The sequence below is a fragment of the Papaver somniferum genome, chromosome 8, assembly GCF_003573695.1.
Source record: "Papaver somniferum cultivar HN1 chromosome 8, ASM357369v1, whole genome shotgun sequence".
NCBI classification, from domain to species: Eukaryota; Viridiplantae; Streptophyta; class Magnoliopsida; order Ranunculales; family Papaveraceae; genus Papaver; species Papaver somniferum.
In genome coordinates, this window is record NC_039365.1 from 110,554,086 (window position 1) to 110,578,659 (window position 24,574).

General features: G+C 34.2%; 1 protein-coding gene across 1 annotated transcript; it reads right to left on the reverse strand.

Moving 5' to 3' along the window:
- Window positions 1–15,241: 15,241 nt before the first annotated feature.
- On the reverse strand, window positions 15,242–19,667 carry LOC113302590 (mediator of RNA polymerase II transcription subunit 31-like). Its single transcript, XM_026551523.1, has 7 exons — window positions 19,481–19,667; window positions 17,030–17,093; window positions 16,729–16,826; window positions 16,364–16,460; window positions 16,161–16,239; window positions 15,667–15,935; window positions 15,242–15,441 (listed from the first exon to the last, which is right to left on the reverse strand). The coding sequence occupies exons 1-7, from the start codon at window positions 19,506–19,508 to the stop codon at window positions 15,429–15,431; spliced, it is 648 nt and encodes a 215-aa protein (XP_026407308.1). The 5' UTR covers window positions 19,509–19,667; the 3' UTR covers window positions 15,242–15,428.
- Window positions 19,668–24,574: the final 4,907 nt, after the last annotated feature.

A 24,574-nucleotide genomic window follows, 5' to 3' on the forward strand; every position in this document is an offset into this window, starting at 1 on the left:
TGCATCGGAATGGTCAAGCAATATGAGTCGTGGATTCCAGGATAAACAACATGATAATATATTCACAGTCACTATGTTTGATATTACACCAGCAGAGCGTTCAACGTAGATATCGATAAGTGTGATAAGATTTACAATTGGCCGGTAGGTATGAAAGGATGCAAGATATTTATTGTATACGGATGCATGTCTTTTTATCTCCTATATTGTTATCTTCATTAGCCTAAACTGATGTGGCTTTCGACACGTAGTGATGTGCGAAATTAAACACAGATTCGGGATGCCGCGTATGTCAATTTGGTGTGCAAATTTAGTGAGCGATTATCTAGCAGTAATAAAATTCTACCCAAAAAGAAAAAACTTGTAATAAAAAACTTCATGTTTTGAGTCAAAATTATTTATTATTGCGAATCATACGGCCTTGGGTTCCGTTTTACAATACGAGTTTTAGGCAACAATTTGTCCCGATTTTAGAGCATTTTAGAGCGGGATCAGATCTTGTTTTTAGCACGTTCGAGATAGATTGTAATAGAGGGTGAGAGTTTTACTTTTTTTTTTTTTTTTGACACATATGATTTTAGACCTTTATTTTGATTAAATTCATATCTAACAGTAGGTCCTATAAAATAGGAAGGGTGTCAAAATAAATATGAAGGTCTTAGACAAAGTTTTATTTAAATTTTAGACCTTGGGAATGATCTCCATGCATTTTCTAAACCAATAGGAAAAAAGGAATCACTTTTATCTTATCCAAAAAAAACAAATCCTAAGACTAAGACCCCACACTACTGGAAATGGTTCATGAGAAACACATTATTCTTTTTACTACATACTAGGAAACACCCGTGCCTTAACGGCACGGGATTGGTGTTGTGCAACTGTCTAGTGCGACTTTTTGGTTTTTTCCCCTGTCTCTTCTCTCGGTTATGGTTCGGTACAGTCACCAGTGACGTTTTTTTTGTCCTTGTCTCTCCTCAGTGGTGAATGGGTATTTATTGTCCAGAATTCTTTCTTAGAAGCTCTAATCTTTGTTCAACATAGGACTTAAAAGTACACATTCTCGTTTCCGAAAAAGAATAGTTATTGTTTTTGTGGATTTGGTTGTTTTTAGGCTAAAATCAAACAGTGATATTTTAGGAACGAAGATAGTATTTATTATCCATTAAATGATAGGTTAGTCATGTTTATTATCAATTAAATGATATGTTTTTTTTTATCAGATTTTAGTATATGTTATAGTAGTCTCCAAATGTAATATATGAGGTGTGGATATGTTAACACGTCACCATTTTAGTTACAGTTCATTCAATATATACCATGTCTTCAGGGTGATGGATTTACACTTTTGTTTCATTTCACATTACATATATTAGAGCAGGCTAATATTCAATGATAATAAATCTCAACTGGTATCCTCGAGTTTATACTTTGGATTCAATATATATATACTTGCGGGCACGGATGAATTCGCTATAGACACCTCCCTATTTGGTGGCACTGGCTGCTAAATGCATTATCTTAGTTTTCTTTAATTTTCAATTATCACAACTTAACTCATTATGGCTATATAACCATGGCTCATGAATGCATTTGGAACAACCGGAAACTATTCAAGGTAAGCAAGAGAAAATTAATAATCTTGCAGCTAAGGGTTAACGGGGAAAGAGCAAAATCTTGGGAGTATATGTCTTTGGAGTCCTCTGAAAGAAATCATCAAGGATTATTCAGTAAGCCAAATCTTATTTCAATGGGACACGATTCACACGAAGTTTCACTGCAATAACTCCTATTATTCAGTTTTGATGGCTTTTTTAAGATTTCTTTAATCCTGTGTACATATCATAACTATTTTTTTCTCTTTTTTTTTCTTCTAAAATTGGAGATTTATTGAAGAAAAAAAAGACTGTACAAAGTGTTACAGGATTGAGATTCAAATGATAAAAAAAAATCAGGTGAGTCAAACGATAGGAGACTTAGTCACGGTGGTTTCCATGAAAACAAACTATCCCAGTTGAACATACAATCACCGAAAGAAGTTATATAATCTGAAAATAAATTATTTTTCTTTTAATATATATCCTTCCCTTTTCTAAAAAAAAAGGAGAGAGATATAACAAAGATTCTTGTTTCTGGAATCATTCTCCGACAACGTGAGTCCCAACTTTACAGCTTGTCTAATGACATACTGAAAATAAATGATGGGAATGTAGACGCAAGGCACAAACTCTTCTTTTTCTACTTGTCATCTCTCCAATCGTCCACATAATAAGTTATCCTTTGGTTTGGGATGACATATTCTCTGTTCCGGTTTCTCTCCATATTCTTTTGCGAGGTTAGTTAACTCCATCCATGAATATGTAATACTTTCATGTGGACCAGAGAGAAGAGGTTGATTGATTTAGATGTTAGCAGTAAACTAACCTACAAACTAATTAAGTTGTAAAATCATGTATCAACCAAGCACCCGAAGAACAAATAATTTTGTCAGAATTATACTTTCTTAATCTAATTTTTTCCATATTTACCTTGTGCTTGGGACAACAACAAAATATAACAACCTGCATAGTGTTCTTCCCCCAAGAACGGGCGAGTCCCATTACCATTAAAAACTCTAATCTCTTTTCTAAATTTTTGCCTCTCTTATCTTCTACGAAATATTCCTCATGCTTCGATAAATAGATCAAATTGATCAGAGGTATTAATAAATAAACCAAATAAGTTATTAGAGAATACAATATTAATTATAACTACATAAGATAGTAGTAATAACAATTTTAGAACATAATTGTCATGAATAGCAACTGAACTGGGCAAGAAAATAGATAACAAAGACTCGTATCATATATAATCATCGAAACACCTTTGTTTTTACCACAAAATGTACAAAACTCGGTGCATGCTACCTTGTTAAAAAAATGTATGGTGAAGAGTCACATTAGATTATATGATCATCCGAAACACCAATACATAGTTGGAAATTTTGTAAGTCAACTGATAGCTTCATCTTTGTGGCTAGATGTCATATTAATGAAGTGGCCACTATAATTTCCCCGTAAGGATAATGTAACTACCAATTCTCTAATACATACCGCGTGCTGGAAAAATATTTACATGTAGAATATTTTCATTGCAAGGAGAAGTGCAATTACCAATTCTAATACATACCGAGAGTTAAAAGAAACTCTACGGGCAGAATATCATTACATACATAGATAATTGGATTACAACAACGGTTTAATCGTTTCACTTAGAACAAACTAAGGACCTTTACATACATTAGCATAGACCTCTCTTCTTCATCGGAACCCTATTATAGCAATAATGGTAATTGTTGCTGTTGACACTCGATATTTACTAACTTCTTCAATCCATCAAAAAGTTACAAAACAAAAAATGTTAAAAATATTTACCTTCTCATCATCTAAACTCTCGGTCACTTTTTTTTTTTTTAATATCAGTTTCCCAATAGCAGGCAAACAATGCTCGTCATATCTTGTTTAAGAAAAAAAAAAGGTGTGAGCATAAACGTCCATCAAAGCATAACACCCACAATCATAGTTCAATTCTTCGAATGTGCAAATCACTTAACATAAATAGGAGCCATAAGCACTAAGCAGACAGATAAATGGATATCTGAATTTTCACTTCTACCTTTTACAATTGGCCATATATATAAAATAAAGTAAAAGCATATGTCCTCTCACTTTCTGATGCATTTTCACAAACAGTATGGAAAAATTCTTCTTAGTTCACTTACTTATTTCTAAGAATGGTAAATTCATAAATATTTCTTTTATTGAGTTTGCACCTTCGAAACATGTTCCCTCCATTGATAATCTTAAATCAGCTGTAACAACTGTAACAAAACACGAATCCACAAAAATTAAGGAATTTAGTCATCCACATATTGATTTTGTAACAATTGTCAAGAAGAATTAACCTAATTTTATAACTAAGGGAACAAAATTGTAAATATTAAGAATTATAAAAGAAAATAAAATTAATTGATTCATTACCTTACCAAGAATAATTGTCGCAGCTACGAATCATACATATCTACCAAATTAAAGAATCCACCATGAAAGGAAAAAATAAGCCAAATTTTAGCAGTATTGGGATGATTTACAAAAGAATCTGTAGAGCGAATACAGTGGACAAAAGAAAAAAAGACAATTTTGAAATTATGTTTCTCATTGAAAAGTAGAAATGAAGTAACGAGTCTTGACAATTCCCTAATTAGTGCGATAAGATAGATGCTACTAAACCTAACCAACGGGAACCCAAAAAGGAAAAAAAAAAAAGGAAAAACAATTTTCAGAATAATATTCAATAAACCTGGCTAACACACAAAAAAAAAGGACCCATTTTTATGAATCAAACGAAGGGGCAACGAATTCTTTCACTGAACTGGAGAAATATTAATACAAAAAAGAAGAAAATTTTCGTCTGTTTCTTTGGAGCACAAAAAAATCAACCTAGTGATTAACCGAAATATAGATTGGACATACCTTCACAATCCGGTGGTATCTGTAATGGCTGTATTATCTTCTCTTTAAGTGCCTGATATTCACGGATCCAAAATAATATATTTGGATCCCTAATTAGTGTGATACGATAGATGCTACTAAACCTAACAGACGGGAACCCAAAAAGGAAAAAAAATGAAAAAAAAACAATTTTCAGAATAATATTCAATAAACCTGTCTAACACACACAAAAAAAGAGGACCCGTTTTTATGAATCAAACGAAGCAGCAACGAATGCTTTCACTGAATTGGATAAATATTAATACAAAAGAGAAGAAAAATTTCGTTTGTTTCTTTGGAGCACAAAAAAATCAACCTAGTGATTAACCGAAATATAGATTGGACATACCTTCACAATCCCGTGGTATCTGTAATGGTTGTATTATCTCCTCTTTAAGTGCCTGATATTCACGGATCCAAAATAATATATTTGTTAACATCTTTCATTAGGTGCCTAGTAACTGTCTTTTAAATGCCTAAATATGAGATCCTCATTAACATAAAAAAAATAATATATTTGTTAATATTTTCCATTTAACTAAACCATAACCGTCCTTTAAATGCCGAAATCTTTGTATATCCAAACTACACATTAGTTGCTTGATTTGGACCGTTCTTTATGGGTCCAAATTATAGAGAGCCGTCGATGTAGTAAAACACCATTATCCCTAAATTATCTATATAGTTGTTCGATCTGGACCGTCCTTTATGTGTCCCAACTATAAAGAACCGTCGATGTAGGAAAACACCATTGTGCCTTATAATATAGATATATAAGGCTGCACAAGAACCGAACCGGAACCGATGAACCGGACTTGAACCAGAAGAAAAGAACCGGAACCGGACCGGTACCGGGGAAGCCGGTACATGGAACGGGAATGGTTTTCAGAACCGTTTGCATATGAGTACAGGTACCGGTTCCAACCTTATTCCCGGCCTGTCCCGGACTGAAATACCGGTTAGATTTGATCCACTGTTTAGACTTATCTTAGCCGTTGAAGATAGATTTTTATACTTAACCTATTTACTTATTCTCATCTCATTCTATGGAGGAATTGGTGAAAAATAATTGAAGTTAGGGTTTGAAGATGTGAAGCTCAACGTGTGTGGAAGAGGATGATTCAAGGGATTTGAGTAATAAAATTTACAGGGTCTTGGTAGGTGTTGTATCAAGAGCAACACCTATGATGAACTATATGTAGGGTTTTTCTAAGTCAATTATTGGGTCTTGTTATAACCCAATATTGTTTCTTTAGTCATCTAATTATTGAATCTGTTCTCAAATTTGATTTCCTTCTCTTGGTTTTTGCTGATTCTGTTCATGTTGTTGTTATTTTTTTACTAGCAAGAAGATGCGGAGTTCGTGTTGCTGTGGGTGATAGGTTTAAATTAGATCGATTAGGCTTTGATAGATTAGGCTTTATATATGAGTTGGTAACTTGTAGGAGTCTCGGAGATAACATATGGGTGAAGATGTATCTGTAACTCAATTGGAACATGGAAGAGATGATTATGATGCTTTTGGTTTGATGATGAATCCATAGAAGAATTCACATACTAGGATTTAATTTGAATTAGAAATTTAGAATAGTCTCGTAGATTTTGTTGTCTCTTGATTTTTTTGAATACACAAAAAAGTGTGAATTTTATTGTCATTCAATACTTATCAAAATTATCTGTTAAATTGATTACTCATTGTATCTGTATTGGGTTTCGGATTTTGGACATTTTTCATTTGAGATGGAGACATAACTGCAGTGGATAAAAATCCGGTACCGGAGGTACAGGTACAGCTCCAGGTATAAGGACAGGTACCGGTCCTCAAAATGAGGTACCAGCCAATACCAAGTACAGGGACCGGTTTCATAAGAGAACCGGGCCGTACCGGACCATGTGCAGCCTTACATATATATATATATAAACCCACAAATAAGGATCTAAATAAAAACTCCACGTAGGATTTGTAGCACCCGTTGTTGGAGATGCTCTATAGAGGATGAATCTTTTTTATTTTTATCACACGTAGGGTTTTTAGACCCCAATTAACATAAATTCATCTCCAATAGTTGGATCCTACAAACTAGAAGTGATGGGAAATAAATATGAAGGTGTTAAAGAAAGTCTTATTTATGTCTTCACTTGCACATCCACATCATATTTTTAATTATTTTATATTTTTACAAATTAGTTAAAGTAAAAACAAACGGTTAAGATTTTATCATATAAAATATTTTAAGGATTAAACCTTTCATTATTGGAGATAGTTTTTTAACCATGAAGGAATATTTAGAAGGCACGATTGGGGGATACTCAAAAAAAAATAAAAAAAAATAAACATTATGAAGTACCCCTAATCCAAGTGTGTTTGGGGATACTTCAAATAAGAAGGATTTTGGAGATTTGTGTGATATGAGAAGGTGCTTAAATTGATTTTAATGACTCCTAACTGCAACCTTTGGCAGACAATCAAACTTTCATATATGAAAAAACCCCAAACCAAATCCCAATTCAAATACTAAGTCAATCAAATTTTTCATTTACAGAGCCAAAGTCGGTATTGTATTCATCCGACAAAACAATACCGAGTGAACTATCGGTATTGTATTCATCCGACAAAACAATACCGAGTGAACTGTCTGTATTGTATTCGTCCGACAAAACAATACCTACTGTCGGTATTGTATTCATCCAACAAAACAATACAAACTTTTAACCTGCTACTTAAATTCAAATTCAAAATTTTATTTAAATACAATTTCAACTTTTTTATTATAACCTAGATGGTGTTGATTCAAATCATTTTGATTATCAAAATTTGCATCGCTACTCGAAATGATTTTTTGATAACCTAAATCAGAAATTATTCATCATGATTTGTATAATTTTTATGATGGAGAAGAAAAGTGAAAAAATAGGTTTTTAGTTTTTCTTTTTAATTTTTATTAGGGTAAGGATAATATGGTTATTTCACACCTAAAAAAAAGGACCCCTTAACCAAAATACAACCCCATTTAACTTTGAGTATCCCCTAATTTGTGAAGGTATCCCCCAATTGCGCCTTCTATATTTACTATATGTGTAAAATCTCCTAAATAAAAGTCTTAATTAGACTTCCACATAGGATTTTTTACTCCCACTGTTGGAGATGCTCTAAGGGTGTAAAGTAAACATTGCATTCAAATGCGAACAGGGCACTCGATATCCGAATCCAAAAGTTTCGTATAATATGCGAATTCAATTTAAAATCTGAACGTACATAATTTTTGTATTTTTACTTCGAATTTGTATTCGAACTTTTATCAAATCATAAAAAAATAAAACAATAAAAAGTTTATATTATTGCAAAATATTAATATGACATAATAAAAATTACTAGAATGACGATATTTATAAATGTATATTAGTAAACATAAAAAAAAAAAGTGTCCCCATCCTTGTAGACTCAACTTTTTGAGAACTCTTAAATCAACTCTAGGTAAGGTATTTATCAATTCCCAAGATTCATCTTCATGGATTCAGTTGCTTCTTTTGCAACTGTGTACACTAAATCTATATGCACCTAAATGCGCAATAAAGAATGGTTTGGTAAAAGAAAGAGACTGCAGATTGCCTCCATAAATCAAGCGTTAATGAAATGAAAAGAAACCAATGGCTGTATTACTAATTATGGCTCACAAATTTCTAGAATTATCCTCTCAGCAAAAGAAGCACAAGCAGCCTATCAAACAAAAACAAGATAGTATCAATCTACAAGCATGTCGTAAAAAGCTTAGCTACGGTCGCTATACAACGAATATCAGAGTATTATCCTGCAATTGGTTGCTCCTCCCACTACCCTGAAAGAAATATCCTCTATCCCCACCATATCACCTGAACCCATCGGTGTAGCAGCAATCTCTGTTGACTGTCGGCCAGTGCTAGATGCCTTTAAAAGCTTCCCAAAATGCACTTCTTGTTGTAGGGATAGGTTACGAGCACAACATCTCCTAGACACCTAGATTGGTTCAGCTGCAGACGTATATGATGACCTTCTTGCATCCATTACAGGCGTAGTAAACCTCTAGCCGTATCTGATGACCTTCTTGCATCCATTACAAGCGTACCTTTAACCCCGTTGATTAAACCTGATAGAGAACTCAGGCCCATCACAGTTGGCACTATCTGGCGCAGATTTTTCTCCAAACTTGCATCATCTTCTATGTAAGGAAATGAAGGCATATCTAGGAGACCCTCAATCTGGGGTTGAAGGTATATTGCATTTCGTTTAATCGACTTCTTGATTTAAAAAGGGATGACAGTACTATGTTAATGTTTGATTTATGATAATATTTGATATATCAACAAGATCAAAAGCATTTGAGAAATCGATGAGAAACATTGGCATGATATTGTCATCCCCTTTTAAATCAGGAAGCCAATTGACGAAATGCAAGATACCTTCTCTGCCACAGGGGATACCAACCCCAAATTGATGGTTGAGGAGGTTACGAGAATTAAGGGATAAATAGACCAACAATCAATCATTATAAACGCAACAACTTCTACAAACAACACCTCACAGAGCATTCTTATGCAAACCAGGAATTACTCTGATCTCTTTTTTTTCTCTGCTTCTCTCCCTAATACCACCTCTAAATCTCTTTTATGTGACTGAAACAGCCTTGGAATGGCCACTCATTTGGGTTTAGTCAAAGAACGTTCGTGCTCAACCTCTCGCAACTCACACTCAAAATCCTAAATCTACCCGTCCCTTCACCCAAATGAAGGTATCTACATGTACTTTCCGGATGTTTTCTTCTTGAGCATGATACATTATATCACGGTGCTTTTTAAGATGATTGTTAGTGGTGTATTGAGGTCCATATATACCCGAACTACGAATATCTTAGAACGTTTTTTATCGTCTTATCTTTGCACATTACTTTTAGTGCTGCTTTTCCTACGATTTCCGGTTTCTCGGCATAATTTTTAAGTGAAATAACGAATAATTATTATTCTTAGTGAATTTGTGAACAAATAACACAATTCTTAAGGAATTTGGACCTAAGAGAACATTTATAAGAAAGTTATATCTTGTCATAGATATGTTGAAATAGAAAAACCAATCTTAGTAGTAGACGTACCTTGACCATCGAGTCTGATGGTCATTTAATCAGATCCGACGTAAGAATGAGGTTGTTGAAGTGTAGCAGGATTAGAAGTAATGTGGTTGTTGGCACTAGAATCAACTTGTCAGGATTTCAACAAGAATGTTAGTTGAAGCCAATATACTAACTCTTGGTTGAGAATATGAAGGAAAATAAGATCCAACAGATATAGATAGTTACCTCCTAAGTTATATTGAAACGTCTCGTACCTCTACGATTAGGACTTTGACCACCACGAAAAACTGGATCATAAGTAGATTGATAATTATCAGTAATACTAGATGCTTTGTCACATTATCAAGAGTGACTTATATGTAGCAAACACAATTATTTATCCAATCACCAGTTAGCTGTGTAACTCAGAACTAGAAATAGGAGGATAATTAACATACTTTAATCGAACCAAAAAAGGGAATATAGTCAATATTGACGCCAGAATTTGTGGTAACAACAATTTCATTATAAAAATCCTAGAATTAGCAACAACTAGTTGACTGACAGGAATATCATAGATTATTAAATACTACATGATAAGTTATCAATAAAAACAAAAAAAACTAAAAATATTGGAGCCAAAAATTTGATAAAAGTTGACTTAAAATGAATTGATCAAGAAAAACCAAGAAATAATCAAAACCTAGAAAACCCTAATTAGTTTTCTAGTCTAATACTATAGTTACATTGGTATTCAGTTAGAAAAAAAAAACAAAATGATTACCGATGAGAATTCTCTACTATATACAGAGCAACTACTGTGGTGGTCGCATTTTATAACTACAACATAGGAAGGAACTATATGGTATGTTTTTTCTTTATACTGTGGTAGATAACAAAGTCTTGGCGCGCGAATACTCTGATTATTCCCATAGCCAAGGTTTGCCCAGAAACCCTATTTGGCCGAGCCTTGGCTATTCATAGTGCTTGTTCATGGATACAAAGAGAACCTATAACTAACGTAATATACCAATAAAAAGTTCGATGTGTTGACAACTTGCCAACTGTTAGCTAATATATCAACAAACAAAACAATATATATGTCCCACAGTAGGACATTCCATGAAATTTAATACTTTTATTTGATAAATGAAAAATTTTACGAGAAGAAAAGAAAGAGAAACATAAAACCAAAATCACCCGAACTGAACCTAAGAAGTAAGAAAATAAAGGTGCATTTTGACTTTATCTCTTGTTGGAAAAGACAACTTAGAGTTGCATCTAATTCATCCAATACTATTAGATGTACCCCTACTTTAAATTTTCCATTTTTATTGTTAACTTTTTTGTTCGAGACAATGCTTACAAAATATCCGGAAATATACTGATATACTCTTACATTGTATTTTGACCTTTACTCCTACTAACAAATGTTCTACATAATTAACCATTATTTATAAGGAATTACCCAAAAACTATACATGTACTATGATTCTAAATTCCTAATAGTCTTTAAATGAACCGCTGAGATAATTTTCCAATTACAATAATTATAAATAAGTGGTTTTTTAAACAGGTATGGTAAGATAGTAGGGATATTATTGAAAAGAAAGAAAGAGATAGTTTGTACTGACCTCGAATTATTCCTACGAATAACGATTATGGACAAAGATAATTATTTGGACCTCGGTTTCCCGATTATAAATAAAAATCATAATCAAACTTGATCAAGTTCGATAAAATAAATTTTATTAATTAATCAAAATTGTCTACAATAATAACTTTGCAGACTCTTAAATAGACCCGGGAAAAAAACATAACTTGTGCAACAAGAAAGGATGAAAACAACCCAAAACTGACTCAAACCCTAATTTGCTATTTTTGACAAATTTAAGGTTATCTAAAATAATGAAAGTAATATATAATTAAAACTCTATGCCACAAACGACAACCCAAACGGACTCCTAATGATGAATTTATTATGAAAACAAAAACTTTCCTAAAACGGCATTTTGAGGCCTTAAACGATAGATTTTGACTAAATTTTGAAGACCATGCGACAAGGTGGCATGTCTTGATCGTTTTCCCGTTTCCCAACAATTTAGACCAGACTTGAGCTAAATTACAAGACTCCTGTTTTTAGCCTTCAAATAGGTTATAACTTACTAATCTGCATCATTCTCCCGAGGTTGAGATAAATTCGCCCTCGAATTTTGTTGATCTTCGTCATCTGAATTATCTCCCAATATGACACCAAGCGTTTGACATTAAAAACATCAGAAGTACGAATATGGCTAGGAAGCTTTAGCTTATAAGCATTTTGGTTAATTTTAGCAATAATTTATACCGGACCAATCTTACGTGTCTTCAATTTGTTATATTCACCCATAGAGAAACGATCATTTGTAAATATTGCCCACACAAAATCTCCCTACTTCAAAATTCACCTATTTGCGCTTCAAATCTGCCGCCTGCTTATATTTCTCATTAGCCCGAATTAACTGTTCTTCAACCAACTTATGAACTTGTTGCAATGTGGACACGCTCTTCGGCTCTGGATTCAATTCTCTTCAATCACGAACAAGTGCTAAATCTACTGATGCTCATGGGTTGTAGCCATAAACATCCTCAAAAAGACTCATATCCAGACTACGATTCACTGGGCGATTAAATGCAAACTCAGCTTAACAACGTTTTTGATCCCAACTCTTCAGATTTTCTCCGACATCGTAGTGTATCACCCAATGAACGATCCACAACTTTTGTTTGTCCATCACTTTGAGGATGATATACGCTACTGAAGTTAAACCTTGTATTGCTAACTTCCATAAAGTCTTCGAGAAATAACTAAGGAATCTTGTATCCCTGTTATTAACAATTGACTAAGGTAACCCATGCATATGATATACGTCATCGAAGAACAATTAAGCTACCTCCAGTATATTTGTATTCTTGTTGCACGCAATGAAATGCACCATTTTTGAAAAACGATCAACAACTACAAATACTGAATTATGTCCCCTCTAAGTTCGAGGTAAACCCAAAACAAAATCCATGATCAAATCTCTCCAAGGTTGACTTGGAACTTTCAATGGCATACATAAACCAGCATTAGACGCTTTTCCCTTCGATATTTGACAGATTCGACATATATCCACAAATCTTCTAACCTCAGGTCTCATTGTAAGACAGTAATAATACTTCGAAGCAAGTCGAAAAGTTTTGTCTCTATCCAATTGTCCTTTGTCATATAATTGTTTTAAAATCTTCACTCGAAGACTAGAATTTGGAATACATAACTGATTTTCTTTGAAGAGAAAATCATCATGCATATGGTAGTCACTTCTCGCTCCCGTATTGAGAACATTCACAATCCCTGTGAAATATGGATCATTTTTAATAAGATCATGGTATGAATCAAAATATAATGCCTCATTTCTCATAGTGTTGAGCAACAAACTCCTGCGACTTAAAGCATCAACAACTTGATTATGTGATCCAGCCTTGTGTTTCAGCACAAAAGTGAAATCTTGTAGATAGCCAGCCTACAATGCATAAAAGAGAGATTTTTTTAACCATTGATGTACTTCAAAGAATCATGATCAGAAAACATCACAAATTCGTTATGAACAAGATAATGTCGCAAATGCTTCAAAGCCTAAACTATTACATAGAACTCCACATCGTAGGTACTATAGTTGACTCGAAACAGCTCATATCGCTACCTTTGATGCGTCATAGTATAAATGGATTGCTTCAAAGGCCTCATCAGCTCCTAGCATTAATAGCGGTGCAGTAATCAGCTTTGTTTTGACAGCTTCAAAGGCCTCATCAGCTTCATCAAACCATGAAAACATCTCTCCTTTCATGCATTCAGTGATCGTCGTCGTAATGGTACTCAAGTGGGGGATAAAATACCGGTAAAAAGAAGCAAAACCATAGAAACTCCTTACCTCGTGCAAAGTAATAGGTTTAGTCCAATTTCTCACAGCTTCAACCTTAGACTCGTTTACTTTTATCTCGTCCTTGGTCACAACATAACCGAGAAATAAAACTTGATTTGCAATTAGGGAACATTTTTTAATGGTTGCAAACAGTTTCTCCCTTTGTAACAAAGAAAGCACTTCTCGAAGATGCTGGACATGCAAGTCCATATTGGCACTATAAACGAGAATATTATCAAAATAAACAACCCCAAAAGTACCGGTGAAAGGTCTCATCACTTGATTCATTGGGGCATAGGTCAAACCGGATGGCATAAGCATCCACTCATATAAACCCTCTCGAGGTTTGAAAGCAGTCCTGCACTCATTACCTTCACGAATCCTTATTCGATGGTAATCACTTTTCAAGTCTAACTTGTTGAACACCTTCGCTCCACTCAACTGATCTAATAAGTCATCCCATCTTGGGATAGGAAAACGACATTTGACTCTGATTTTGTTGATTGCATGACTGTCAACACACATCCTCCACGTATCATCTTTATTCGGGATCAGTAAGCCCGGTACTGCACATGGTCTAAGACTCTGTCGGATCAATCCATTTTGTAACAAGTCTTCAACTTGGTGACGGAGTTCTTCACGCTCTTTAGGACACATTCTGTAATGCGCTTTGTTTGGCAAGCTTGATCCATGTACTAGATCAATAAGATGCTAAATATCCCATAACGGTGGTAACTCTTCGGGTAATTCATTAGAAAAGACATCTACAAAATTTTCAATTAAAGGTTGAGCTGTAATGGGGATACTACTTTCGGCATGTTCTTCTTTGCCAATCAACGCATATAATTCACTTGCATCTTCTATCTGTCTTCAGATTGCGTGAATGATAAGAGACTGGTAGCTTCTCTGGTAGATGGTTTATGAACAATCTCTTTACTGGGCACAAGTACTATACAGACGTCGTCCCATAAAAAATTGTAGGTATTTTTACAACCATCATGACTATTTTTTTTGTCAAACTTCCATGGACGACCCAACAACAAGTAACATGCATCCGCTAGTCACATCACACCAAGCTTTATCTTCGTATTTGTTACCAATCAAAAAAAAAAAATCACACAACATTTGTTTGCTCAACTGCATCATGAAGGTAATTGGAGGAGGCGGTTTATATTAGAACATGCAATTGGGGGATACATAAACTAATTGGGAGATATTTCATTGTAGCTGCCGGCATGGTTTTTCAATGTCGGCAATCCGTCGACCATGCCGATTTCATTGAAAAACCATGCCGACAGCTACAGTAAAAATATCCCCCAATTAATTAATGTATCCCCCAATTAATTATTCTTGTTCTTATATTACCCCTGTTTGGCTTAGTTTTTTATAGTGAATTTAGTTCTGCAGTCTACTTGTTTTTCTTCTATCTGTGGAAAAAAAGTTGACACACTATCCCATGCGATATCCAATTCTCTTTCTTTGAAAAATTTGTATCACTCTCTTTCCCATTTTTTCCTCCTCTTCCTAAAATTTGTTGCCGTAGAGAAAAGCTCCCAAGCATCTGCGTAAATCTCGTTTTCATCATGGATCATTTGTTTAATTTCTCCAAGGTTTTTTCAAAACCAAATTACTCAAGATTTATAAGGATTTTGTAAATCTAATCTAGGGGATTATTTGCGGAAGAAAGATATGGACCCTGAAAATGATGCTATTAGTAAACCTCAGTTACAGATTTACAAATGTACCTAAAACTCCAAAATATTAATTCTCATATTCAAATCCGAATACAGTCTGATATCAAATTTATAGGGACATTAATTAAATAGCACCCCCTGTGCCAATATGATGCTTGAGAATGCCCCTGCTGTCTCTGAATCTCAGCCTTCTTTCCTGCATCAGAATTCGAACATTTTTGGTAAACATACATGGTTATTATTGTTTCATTTTTGGAAGAGTCAATTTCATTTTGTTATTATTTTTTAATTTTATGGAATGAAAGTAAATATACATGGTTAACAACTTCACATATATAAAAACGAAGGAAAGATAAACTTTATCCAAATTCAAAAAAAAAGAACAAGAAAAGAACAAAAACTGAGAAGATGTAAAACGTACTTTCTCTTCCTTCGATCGACTGATACATTTCTGCTATCAACCTTCTGTAAGGAAGATCCGGGTGGCATGGCGTAGTGCATAGGAGTGTGGGAAGGAGGACCAGCAGGAGCGGGACCACCAACAGATGGAGCTTGCATTAGCATACAAGGTGGGGGAGGAAGAGAGGGGGGAGGAGCAACAGGTTCAGGAAGCGGACGTGGAACAATATGCTTTAAACGATTGTTCCGATAGTTCTTCCAAAAAAAAAATTGTTGCCTATGTGCCAACTCCTACATATTCAAAATAATGGAAAATGTATTTACCATAGTGCCCATTTTCACTAGGAAAAGGTTTAATCTTGGGCTTGTGTAGATATGATATAGGGTTGCAAGGCAGACTTCTTCCGTATATTCATTTTCGTTGATAATTCTACCCTTCTTAAATTCTAAATGTACTAAATGCTGAAGATAGATGCAAACAAAAGATATCATAGAGGAGAAAGTTTGGTAATAAACCTTGTTTCCAGGATGCGCCATTGCATTGCGGAAATTTGCATTTTGAAGAAGTTCAAGAAAGTACAAGCAATGTGGGTACCTGAATTAGTGTAGCAATTCAGGCATCTAACATGACAAAGACGATCAAAATAAAAATAGTTGCATACTAATAAAACTATAAAAAACATGCGACTTTGAAGTTTGAAAGTAGCTCATAATCTCACATTATGAACTTTAAGTACTCTGGTTGCTGCCAATATTTAAGGTATTTCAAATAACCAATGAAAGCTTCATCCTCGAAGTACCGATTTTGAGCTAGATCTGCATTAACATTATAAGCAATTAACCATGAAAAGTTGAAAAACAGAAATCATAATGAGTAACTAGTGATATAATCACAAACGTAGTAAACTGATGCCAATTCGTGAAGAAAAAAATATTGATGTCACAAAATTGAATCAATTGTATCCTAAATTTGGGCAACATTTTAACAAGTTTGCAGATACTTCATGAAGTTTTTTCTCTAAACCTGAAAGTATAAAAGTACAACATATCTATCAACAAAGTGACACTCAAAGCCTTTCCTTACAGTGAATGTAGGTGGGATTAGCTAAACACTGAATAAACTCCAATTCAAGGAGAAAACGTTGACGTCCATCATCAGGATCCTTGTATACATTTCCTGGCCTGGAAACAATAGTTAAAAAGGAAATGCCAGAATTGTAAAATATTGAACCAATACAATTTTAAGTGTACAGCATAGAGGAAACAGTTAGGATACCCATTTATTTAACAAAAATGGTATAGACAGAAGGAATCAAAAGATTCAACAATACATGTGTGTCTTAACAAGTACGAAGTGATCCAAAGAAGAAAGAGTGGGCACTTGCCTGGGTGAGGTTAAAGCTCCATCATTGCTCTCTTTGTCCGAAGTCATTGCAAACACCAAAAGACCTGTCCGTACATGTAAAACAAGTATTCAGATAAAAAAATAGAAATTAGATAACTGGATGACCACGCTTTATCTTTATTAATGAGTTAATCATCAATGTATATCCATAAACAATATCAGCCAGGTAAACTATAGATAGTTACGTTAAATCTTCGGAATGGCATCATTGACGTATTCTAATTAAATTTGAGTCTATGCTGTTCTTCCTCCAGACTAACAACAGCTCAACTTGCAGGGTACTTGTCAATTTACAGAACATGATTTACTAAATGGTTATAATCCTTGTACGAATAAATGGAACTGCACTTTGCACTATCTTCATTTTTTACATGTGCATGAACAATCTCATAGGTTTCCTCTAGAATGAACCTGCTGAAACCGCAATTAGCCAGCTATCTTTTGCAAATACGGCATACCCACAGTAAATACATAATAAGTAGTAAAACATTAGACTCTAACAGGAAAGTCTTAGAATATCTCAATGTGATAAATTCTTAAAATCATGTCCTGACAAAACAAATTACCAGTTTTAAAACATTCTTTCACTTCTGTAATACTAGTGGCAGGCACGTGGAATGCACAAAAACTTCAGAACGCAATTTCATTATGTTCACTTGTTTTGGACCAATAAGCTATAAGTAAAAAATTTCATTCAATAATTTCTCAATTGAAAGTATCCATTTACACAATTAATTTGCTCTCACATGTGTTTTCCATAATTCTCAATATCCATAATAGTCAAGTTTGCTGGATGGTTCTAGAACAAATGCCGTTAATGATTACTGCATTTGCATACAAAGTCGCACTTGCCTGATGATTCTAGGACTCCAGCAATAATACCATGTTTCTATAATTATCAAAACAAAGGAACCCAAATTGATTAAGAAGCCAGTAGAGTAATAGAATCGAACATAAAAGACAAACCATAAATTCGTTACTTTCTTGTACTGTTTGCTAAAATTTAAACTCTAATGTTAGCGAGTTCGGGTACTACTCTCTAGTATCTCCCTGTTAAGATATTCAACAGTGAGTATTAAGATACTCAATGGTGATTTCTCCTATGCAAAAGCTACTTTGTGATATATCTAAACCTTTTATGAATCCTTAACTCAGCTATATGCAGAAATGCTCTAGCAACTGCCGAAGTCGATATAACAAGTCAAATTCGTTAATGAACATCTTATAGTTAAATTTAAATAGAAATGTACCTTAAATACTACACCCAAACTCGTCTAAACCCATTGAAACCAAAGAATAAGCTGTTTGACATTTCCACAAATTTAAATAGAAATATACCTTAAAGGTCATAAACTTAACAGTGTCATGAGATTCACATTTAGGTGCGGATTTGAACCCATCAAACTATGAGGATGTAGCAGTTTCTTAACAACTCATCTTGTAAATGGAATTCATTAAAATCTGTTCATAATCCAAAATATTAATAGATATGCTTTGCTAGCAAAAATTTTCCACTGCGAGGCTTCCTAATATGCAATCATAAACAAATTTATTATTTATGTGTCGATTACTTAGTCTGTGGTATAGGCAAAAAGGCAAAACCTTTTCATTTGAATTTGTCATAATAAGTGAGTGGTCTTAATCGTTGCATGTTTCTTGACAGGAGTGACCTTCACTAGTACTATCTCCTTGGGTAACTCGTCCTTGAGTAATCTATGATAGCCTATTAAATGTTGCAATCACAAACAAATTCAATATTTAGAACGTGTCACTCTGTGTCTCTATATTTAGCCAAACCCTGACTGTGAAGATACCCACCAAATCGCAGGGGACATCTGGCAATGCACTACAGCATTGAGTGGTATCTTGGATGGGGCTGTCTAATGCAGTATTTTGGAAGACACCACACTAGAAATCAAATATAGCAAAGATGTCATCTACTCGATCGGGATAAGTAATTCCCATAAGATGATTACCATACAGGAAAGGTACCAAATCTAGGTAAGTAGTTCCAAAATATTCCCATACACACAGAAGTAAAACTACCAAAACCCTTGAAATTCTCAAACTGATGCCTAGAAGATAATCATACAAGGAATAGGCTTTTTCTACAAATTCAATCAGCCAATTTACAGCTAAATCTAGTACATTCATTCTGTTTCAGAAACCCTAATTGTTTACTCAGAATTTCTATAAATCTCCATGTCGACGGAACTACAACTTACCAAAACCCCTAAAAATTTCAAACTGATGCCTGAACTTCACATGGATAAAGTAATTGAAAGAATTAAAAGAAAACCATTTCAAATCGAAGGTACCACAAAAGTAAAACTACCCAAACCCCTAAAAGTCTCAAACTGATTACCAAACTTTACATGAATGAAGTAAATAAAACAGCTTAAAAGAATCCACAAAATTAAATCAAACCTACCTGTAGCTATGGTGATCCCCTTTAACATAAAACATAAACATTTGAATCAGAGAATAGGTTGTAATTTCCCATTGTCTTTTGATGTTTTGATTTAAGGGGTTTGGTTTGTTCTTTTTCGTTTTAGAGATCAACTGTTTTCTCTAAAGTGTAAGTGTCAATGGGCTAGGTTACCCTTTCAGTCTTTAGAAATTACATAAACCGCGGTGTTATTAGTGGTGTGTCTCGTCGGAGAGAATAAAATCGGTTTCCTCAAAGTACAATTTTATTCCCATGTTGTGATTGTTGTAAATAAAAAGCATAGAGCGAGAATTAGGGGTGTAAATAATACCCGAAAATACTCGGCCTGCCTGTATCCGCCCGAGCCCGCCTGTACCCCAAAGCCTGTTATGGCCCGTCATGGACCACCCGGCGTGGCCTGGATTAATTTATTGGGCGGTCTCGGGCTTTGCGATTAATTATGATGCCCGACCTGATACCCGGCCTGGTGCCCGGCCTGAAAGCCTTCTATGTGCCATTAATCATTTAATATCCTCTTAAAAAGACTTAAAAGTTATAATTTTATAATTGTTAATTTTGTGTCAAGAAAAATAAAATATATAATTGTTTTTTACTTATAATTAACCTTTTCAAAACATTAATGGTAATATATTTTCTTATTAGAAAGTTTATTGTACTCTAATTAATTATTTATTATAGGCTAAAATTAAAAAATTGTCAGTGTAATTTAAATATAAAATAATACTATCACTTACGATATGCGATGTTGGAAAGGAAAGGATATTGTATTTAATACCGTTCATTTGAAAATTTAAACTTAAAAAAAAAAATTCAAAATAGTGGCCTGTCCGGCCCGATCTGGCCTGCCCGTATAAAAAGCGGGCTTTGGGCGGTCTTTGGGTAGCAAATTATCTACTTGTGCCCGGCCTGAATTTTTTTACGGGCTCACAAATATTAAGCCTGGCCTGCCCGGCCCGTCTTAGTTTTTGGGTCGGGCGGCCCGGCCTGCCCGAATTTACACCCCTAGCGAGAATCGAGATTATGAATAAGAAACCCCAAAAGTACGGGAATTCAAAGGCAGTGGGTTTAGATTTTCCACTTCTTGTGTGTTTAGTCGGAGGGAATGAAGTCAGTTACCTAGGAATACAATTATATTCGTATGTTTGGTCAGGGGCGGATCTATGTTGTGACTAGAGCTGGCTTAAGTCCAAAAAAAGCTTCCATTTTGTAGTGCAATTGTATTTGGTTACACAAAATCAAGTCTAAACAACAGGTTTAAGCCAGCCCAAGTCAAACCAATTGGTTTTCGAGCCACCCCAACACTCATTTTCTGGTTCTGCCACTATGTTTGGTAAACATGAATAGAGGGCGGTTAGGAATATGATACTAAAAAATAAGAGAATTCAAAACCCATAAGGATGACGGGCTTAGAATTTCCCATCAACAGGGAATGTGATTCATCTAAATACGCCTAAAAGTTTAGTAAAGGGATAGTGGGCATGCGTGCTACCTTCGACTCCTAATAAAGATAAATCTCATGTTGTTTAAACTTTCGTCAGATGAATGGAAGGCTGATGAGATTTGTTCTTGAAGCGAAAATGGGAATATACAATAACATCAACCAAGCTTTTCGTCCCGAAGAAGTTGGGGTAGGCTAGAATTGAAACATATGTCCAAGTTACCGAAACCAAAAAAAAAAAAAGTAAAAGTAAAAAAGTAATGCTACCAACAATGTTAGTAGTAATACATATACTAACTATATTAGTAAGCTTAGGGGCCGAAGTCTTAAGCTCTAAGTCCTTGATCCTGGTCGTTGATAGTGTCCTAGCATTTAACGGTATCCCTAAGAAAATCTTAGCCAAACTTCATAGGTCATGATTCTGGTACGTGGATCACTACCTTCGACGCATATTTATTCGAAGCCAGCTCTTTGGACACATTTTACTCGTTTAACTTTCCTTTCACTGCTTCTTCCCATGTTAATCTTGGTGGATCAATGGGTTTTTTCTTTTTTCTTTTTACGACAAGACTTATGATAAGTGCGTATTGGTTCATTCTGAGGTCTCTGTTTGAGATGTCCAAACCATCTCAGCCGTTGTTGAATAAGTTATATGAAAAAGAAAAACATGTATAATATTAAAATCCAAAATCTCAGCACTGGTAAAAGGAACTTACGAAACAAAACAAAACAAAATTTGTGAGATAAAATAACCATTAAAAACATCTCTCAAAAAACATCATGAGGTTAAAGTTTATTTCACCATTTTTGGATTATACCGCACGTATACTCACCTGAATCAAGTTAGCAGTGCCAGATAACTTATTCAGAAGATCTAATCAGCTAGTAAAGCTAGTATTTTACGTAGAGAGGCCAAATTTATCAATTATATTTAAGTAAGAGGTTCTATTTCATCATCTTCATCATTTGAAAAGGATAGGGTACCAAGTACACTACCAAATTTTTTGTTTTGGAATATGTATGGATAAACTTGTTACAATCATTAAGTATAGATCAACATAAAAGATCCTTGTACCTGATTTAAAACAAGTTCCTTGGATGTCTCAAAAAGTAATATATATGAATAAACCTAATATGTACCCGGAATGTACAGGAAATGATCTCCAACAACAACAAGTCTTGTAATCTATATTTCAAGATAAAAACTCACAAGAGCAAGTCTTGTAGGTTTTATACAGTTTGAGCTTAAAAATTATCTAGGTTGTTCAACGTTCTACTTGTGATATTACTATTACAAAGACAAACAACATAATGTGAAAAAGAAATAACACAAGACACCATAAAGTTATTAATGAGTAAACTGCAATATTGTATAAAACTCTTGTGATCTAGTCCAGTTTGAACATTGTTTTTATTAAGCCGCTATAAACACTAGCCTACTATCATGCTTCAGACTAAAATGTAGTTGAGGCCGAATTAAACCTTTAAGCAATTCAACTTCAGTCGTGCTCCTTACATCTCTAGATCCAACGTGATCCTACGTACTTGATTCCCCTAGATGATGTTCTTTACATCCCTAGGAGTAGTTTGAGCCTAAGTGAAGATATTAAGTTATTCTGCCTTTAACAGATAGCCTATTGATTCTTTCAAAAAGATATATGATCAAGGTAACAGAAATATGTATGATTATGAGGAATCCTCAAGGTAAAGAAGATATCAAGCAAACCTCAATAACTCACTTTAAAAAGTTATAAAGACGCCTAATTGGTTCTACCTCACTAAATCAATGTAACAGATCCAGGACTTGTGGAATTACAAAATCTAAGACGAAGAGTATTTTGTAATTTTATTCAATCTTATTCCCCAATTGATAAATCTTGAATGGTCGTATAACAGAAAAGACGAATCTTTAGAATAGATAAGAATTACGATTATCAAAATAAGATTCCGGATATCAAGAATTATCAGGTACACGATAGTCAGAAAGGGCTTCATGAATCCCTTAGTAAAGACTTTAAAAGTTGCAATCTAATATCATTTTACAAATAAACCCAAGTCTTTAGAGGATGACTCTATCTGCAACTAGGACACAAAGGTTCCAGGATTGGTATTCTAATTTGTAGAGAGTTCTCTATTTATAAGGATGAAAAAGGCTAGGTAGCTTATAATCAAAGTTGAGTTTGTTAACTAGTTTCCATATTTACGAATTATTTTGACACCAAGTAAGCTAAGCTTCTCAATATAGATTGATCATGCAAGCATATGAGTAGTTTGTATTGAATTACAAAGAAGAATATGCAACCTTGTGTTCATCGATAAAAGCTCTGTGCACCAAAATCTTAGCCCAAGTACAGCAACTAAGTTGTCGTGAACCGTCAAGCATACATGAAGTTCAATAATTATCAAATACTAAATCAGTTCGTGAACTGTTCAAAACAGTTTTTGAACAATTTGTCTTCTCTCAGTGAATTTTTTTTTATATCCATAAGTTCGGGAACTGTCCAAATCAATTCATATACTTGAGCTACAAAATGTATCCAGAAACCTCTTAAAGCCAACAAGTTTGTGAACAGACCAAATCAGTTAGTTTATTTGTGGATTTAAAAGTATCCAGGAACATCTCAAAATCAACCAGTTCGTGTACGTGAGTTTATAAGAGAATAATTCATAAAATGTTATTATCTATAAGTTCCAAGTTCGTGTACTGACCAAATCAGCTCGTGAACATAAAAACTAACTTGATATCTCCTATGAGCTTTTTACGCAATTACGATATGTTAAACAATAAATTGCTCTCAAACTATTATGCGATAAGTTATTTATGTTTTAAATTTATAATTTGATATTTATCAAGTACTAGCTTGAGCTCGAGATTTCTGATGGTTCTGGAAAGTGGTAAATAAACAGTTCGCTAAGACTTGAAAAGATTTGATTTTAAACCTATTTATTTAACACTAAATTGTTGTAAATTCACTGTGTCGTATAAGTGGTATACTGGAATACTGGTATTATGTTGGAACAACCAATCTTAATTTCCCAAGTGCTCTTGTATACAAACTATATACCTAACAGTTATGTACTAATCACTTAGATATATAATTGTTAAGGCACTAAGTTAATAGTAGTGAGTACTAAGTGGGGTTCTGTTCTCTGTATGAGAATCTTAAAGGTCATAAAGAAGCTTAAGGGTCATAACTTAATAAGAAAGGGAGCATTGTATTATTACTAGTTCGGTCGTATATTACAATCCGTCGGGCATCACCCTTTTATAGGCCCTTATGCATGAGAAAAACAAAGTACAATAAAGACACGTAGATAAATGTGTGTCTTCATCATTTCTATACACCTGACCTATAAATGGTGTGTCATCCACACATGGTGACACGTCATATAACACTCCCTCTTGGATGACCACCATTCTAAATATGCTGTATCGTTAAAACCTTACCGGTAAAATCCGATGGGACAAAATCCGGTCGAAGAAAAAAAGAGTACAACAATGATGTTTTAGAACAGTGTTGGACACGCATATGCTGCCTCGTTAAAACCTTGACAAGGAAAACCCAATGGGAAAAAACCTTGACTAGGAAAAAGAGTACATCGCGTTATAGTCCACAACTCCCCCTCAACAAAATCCC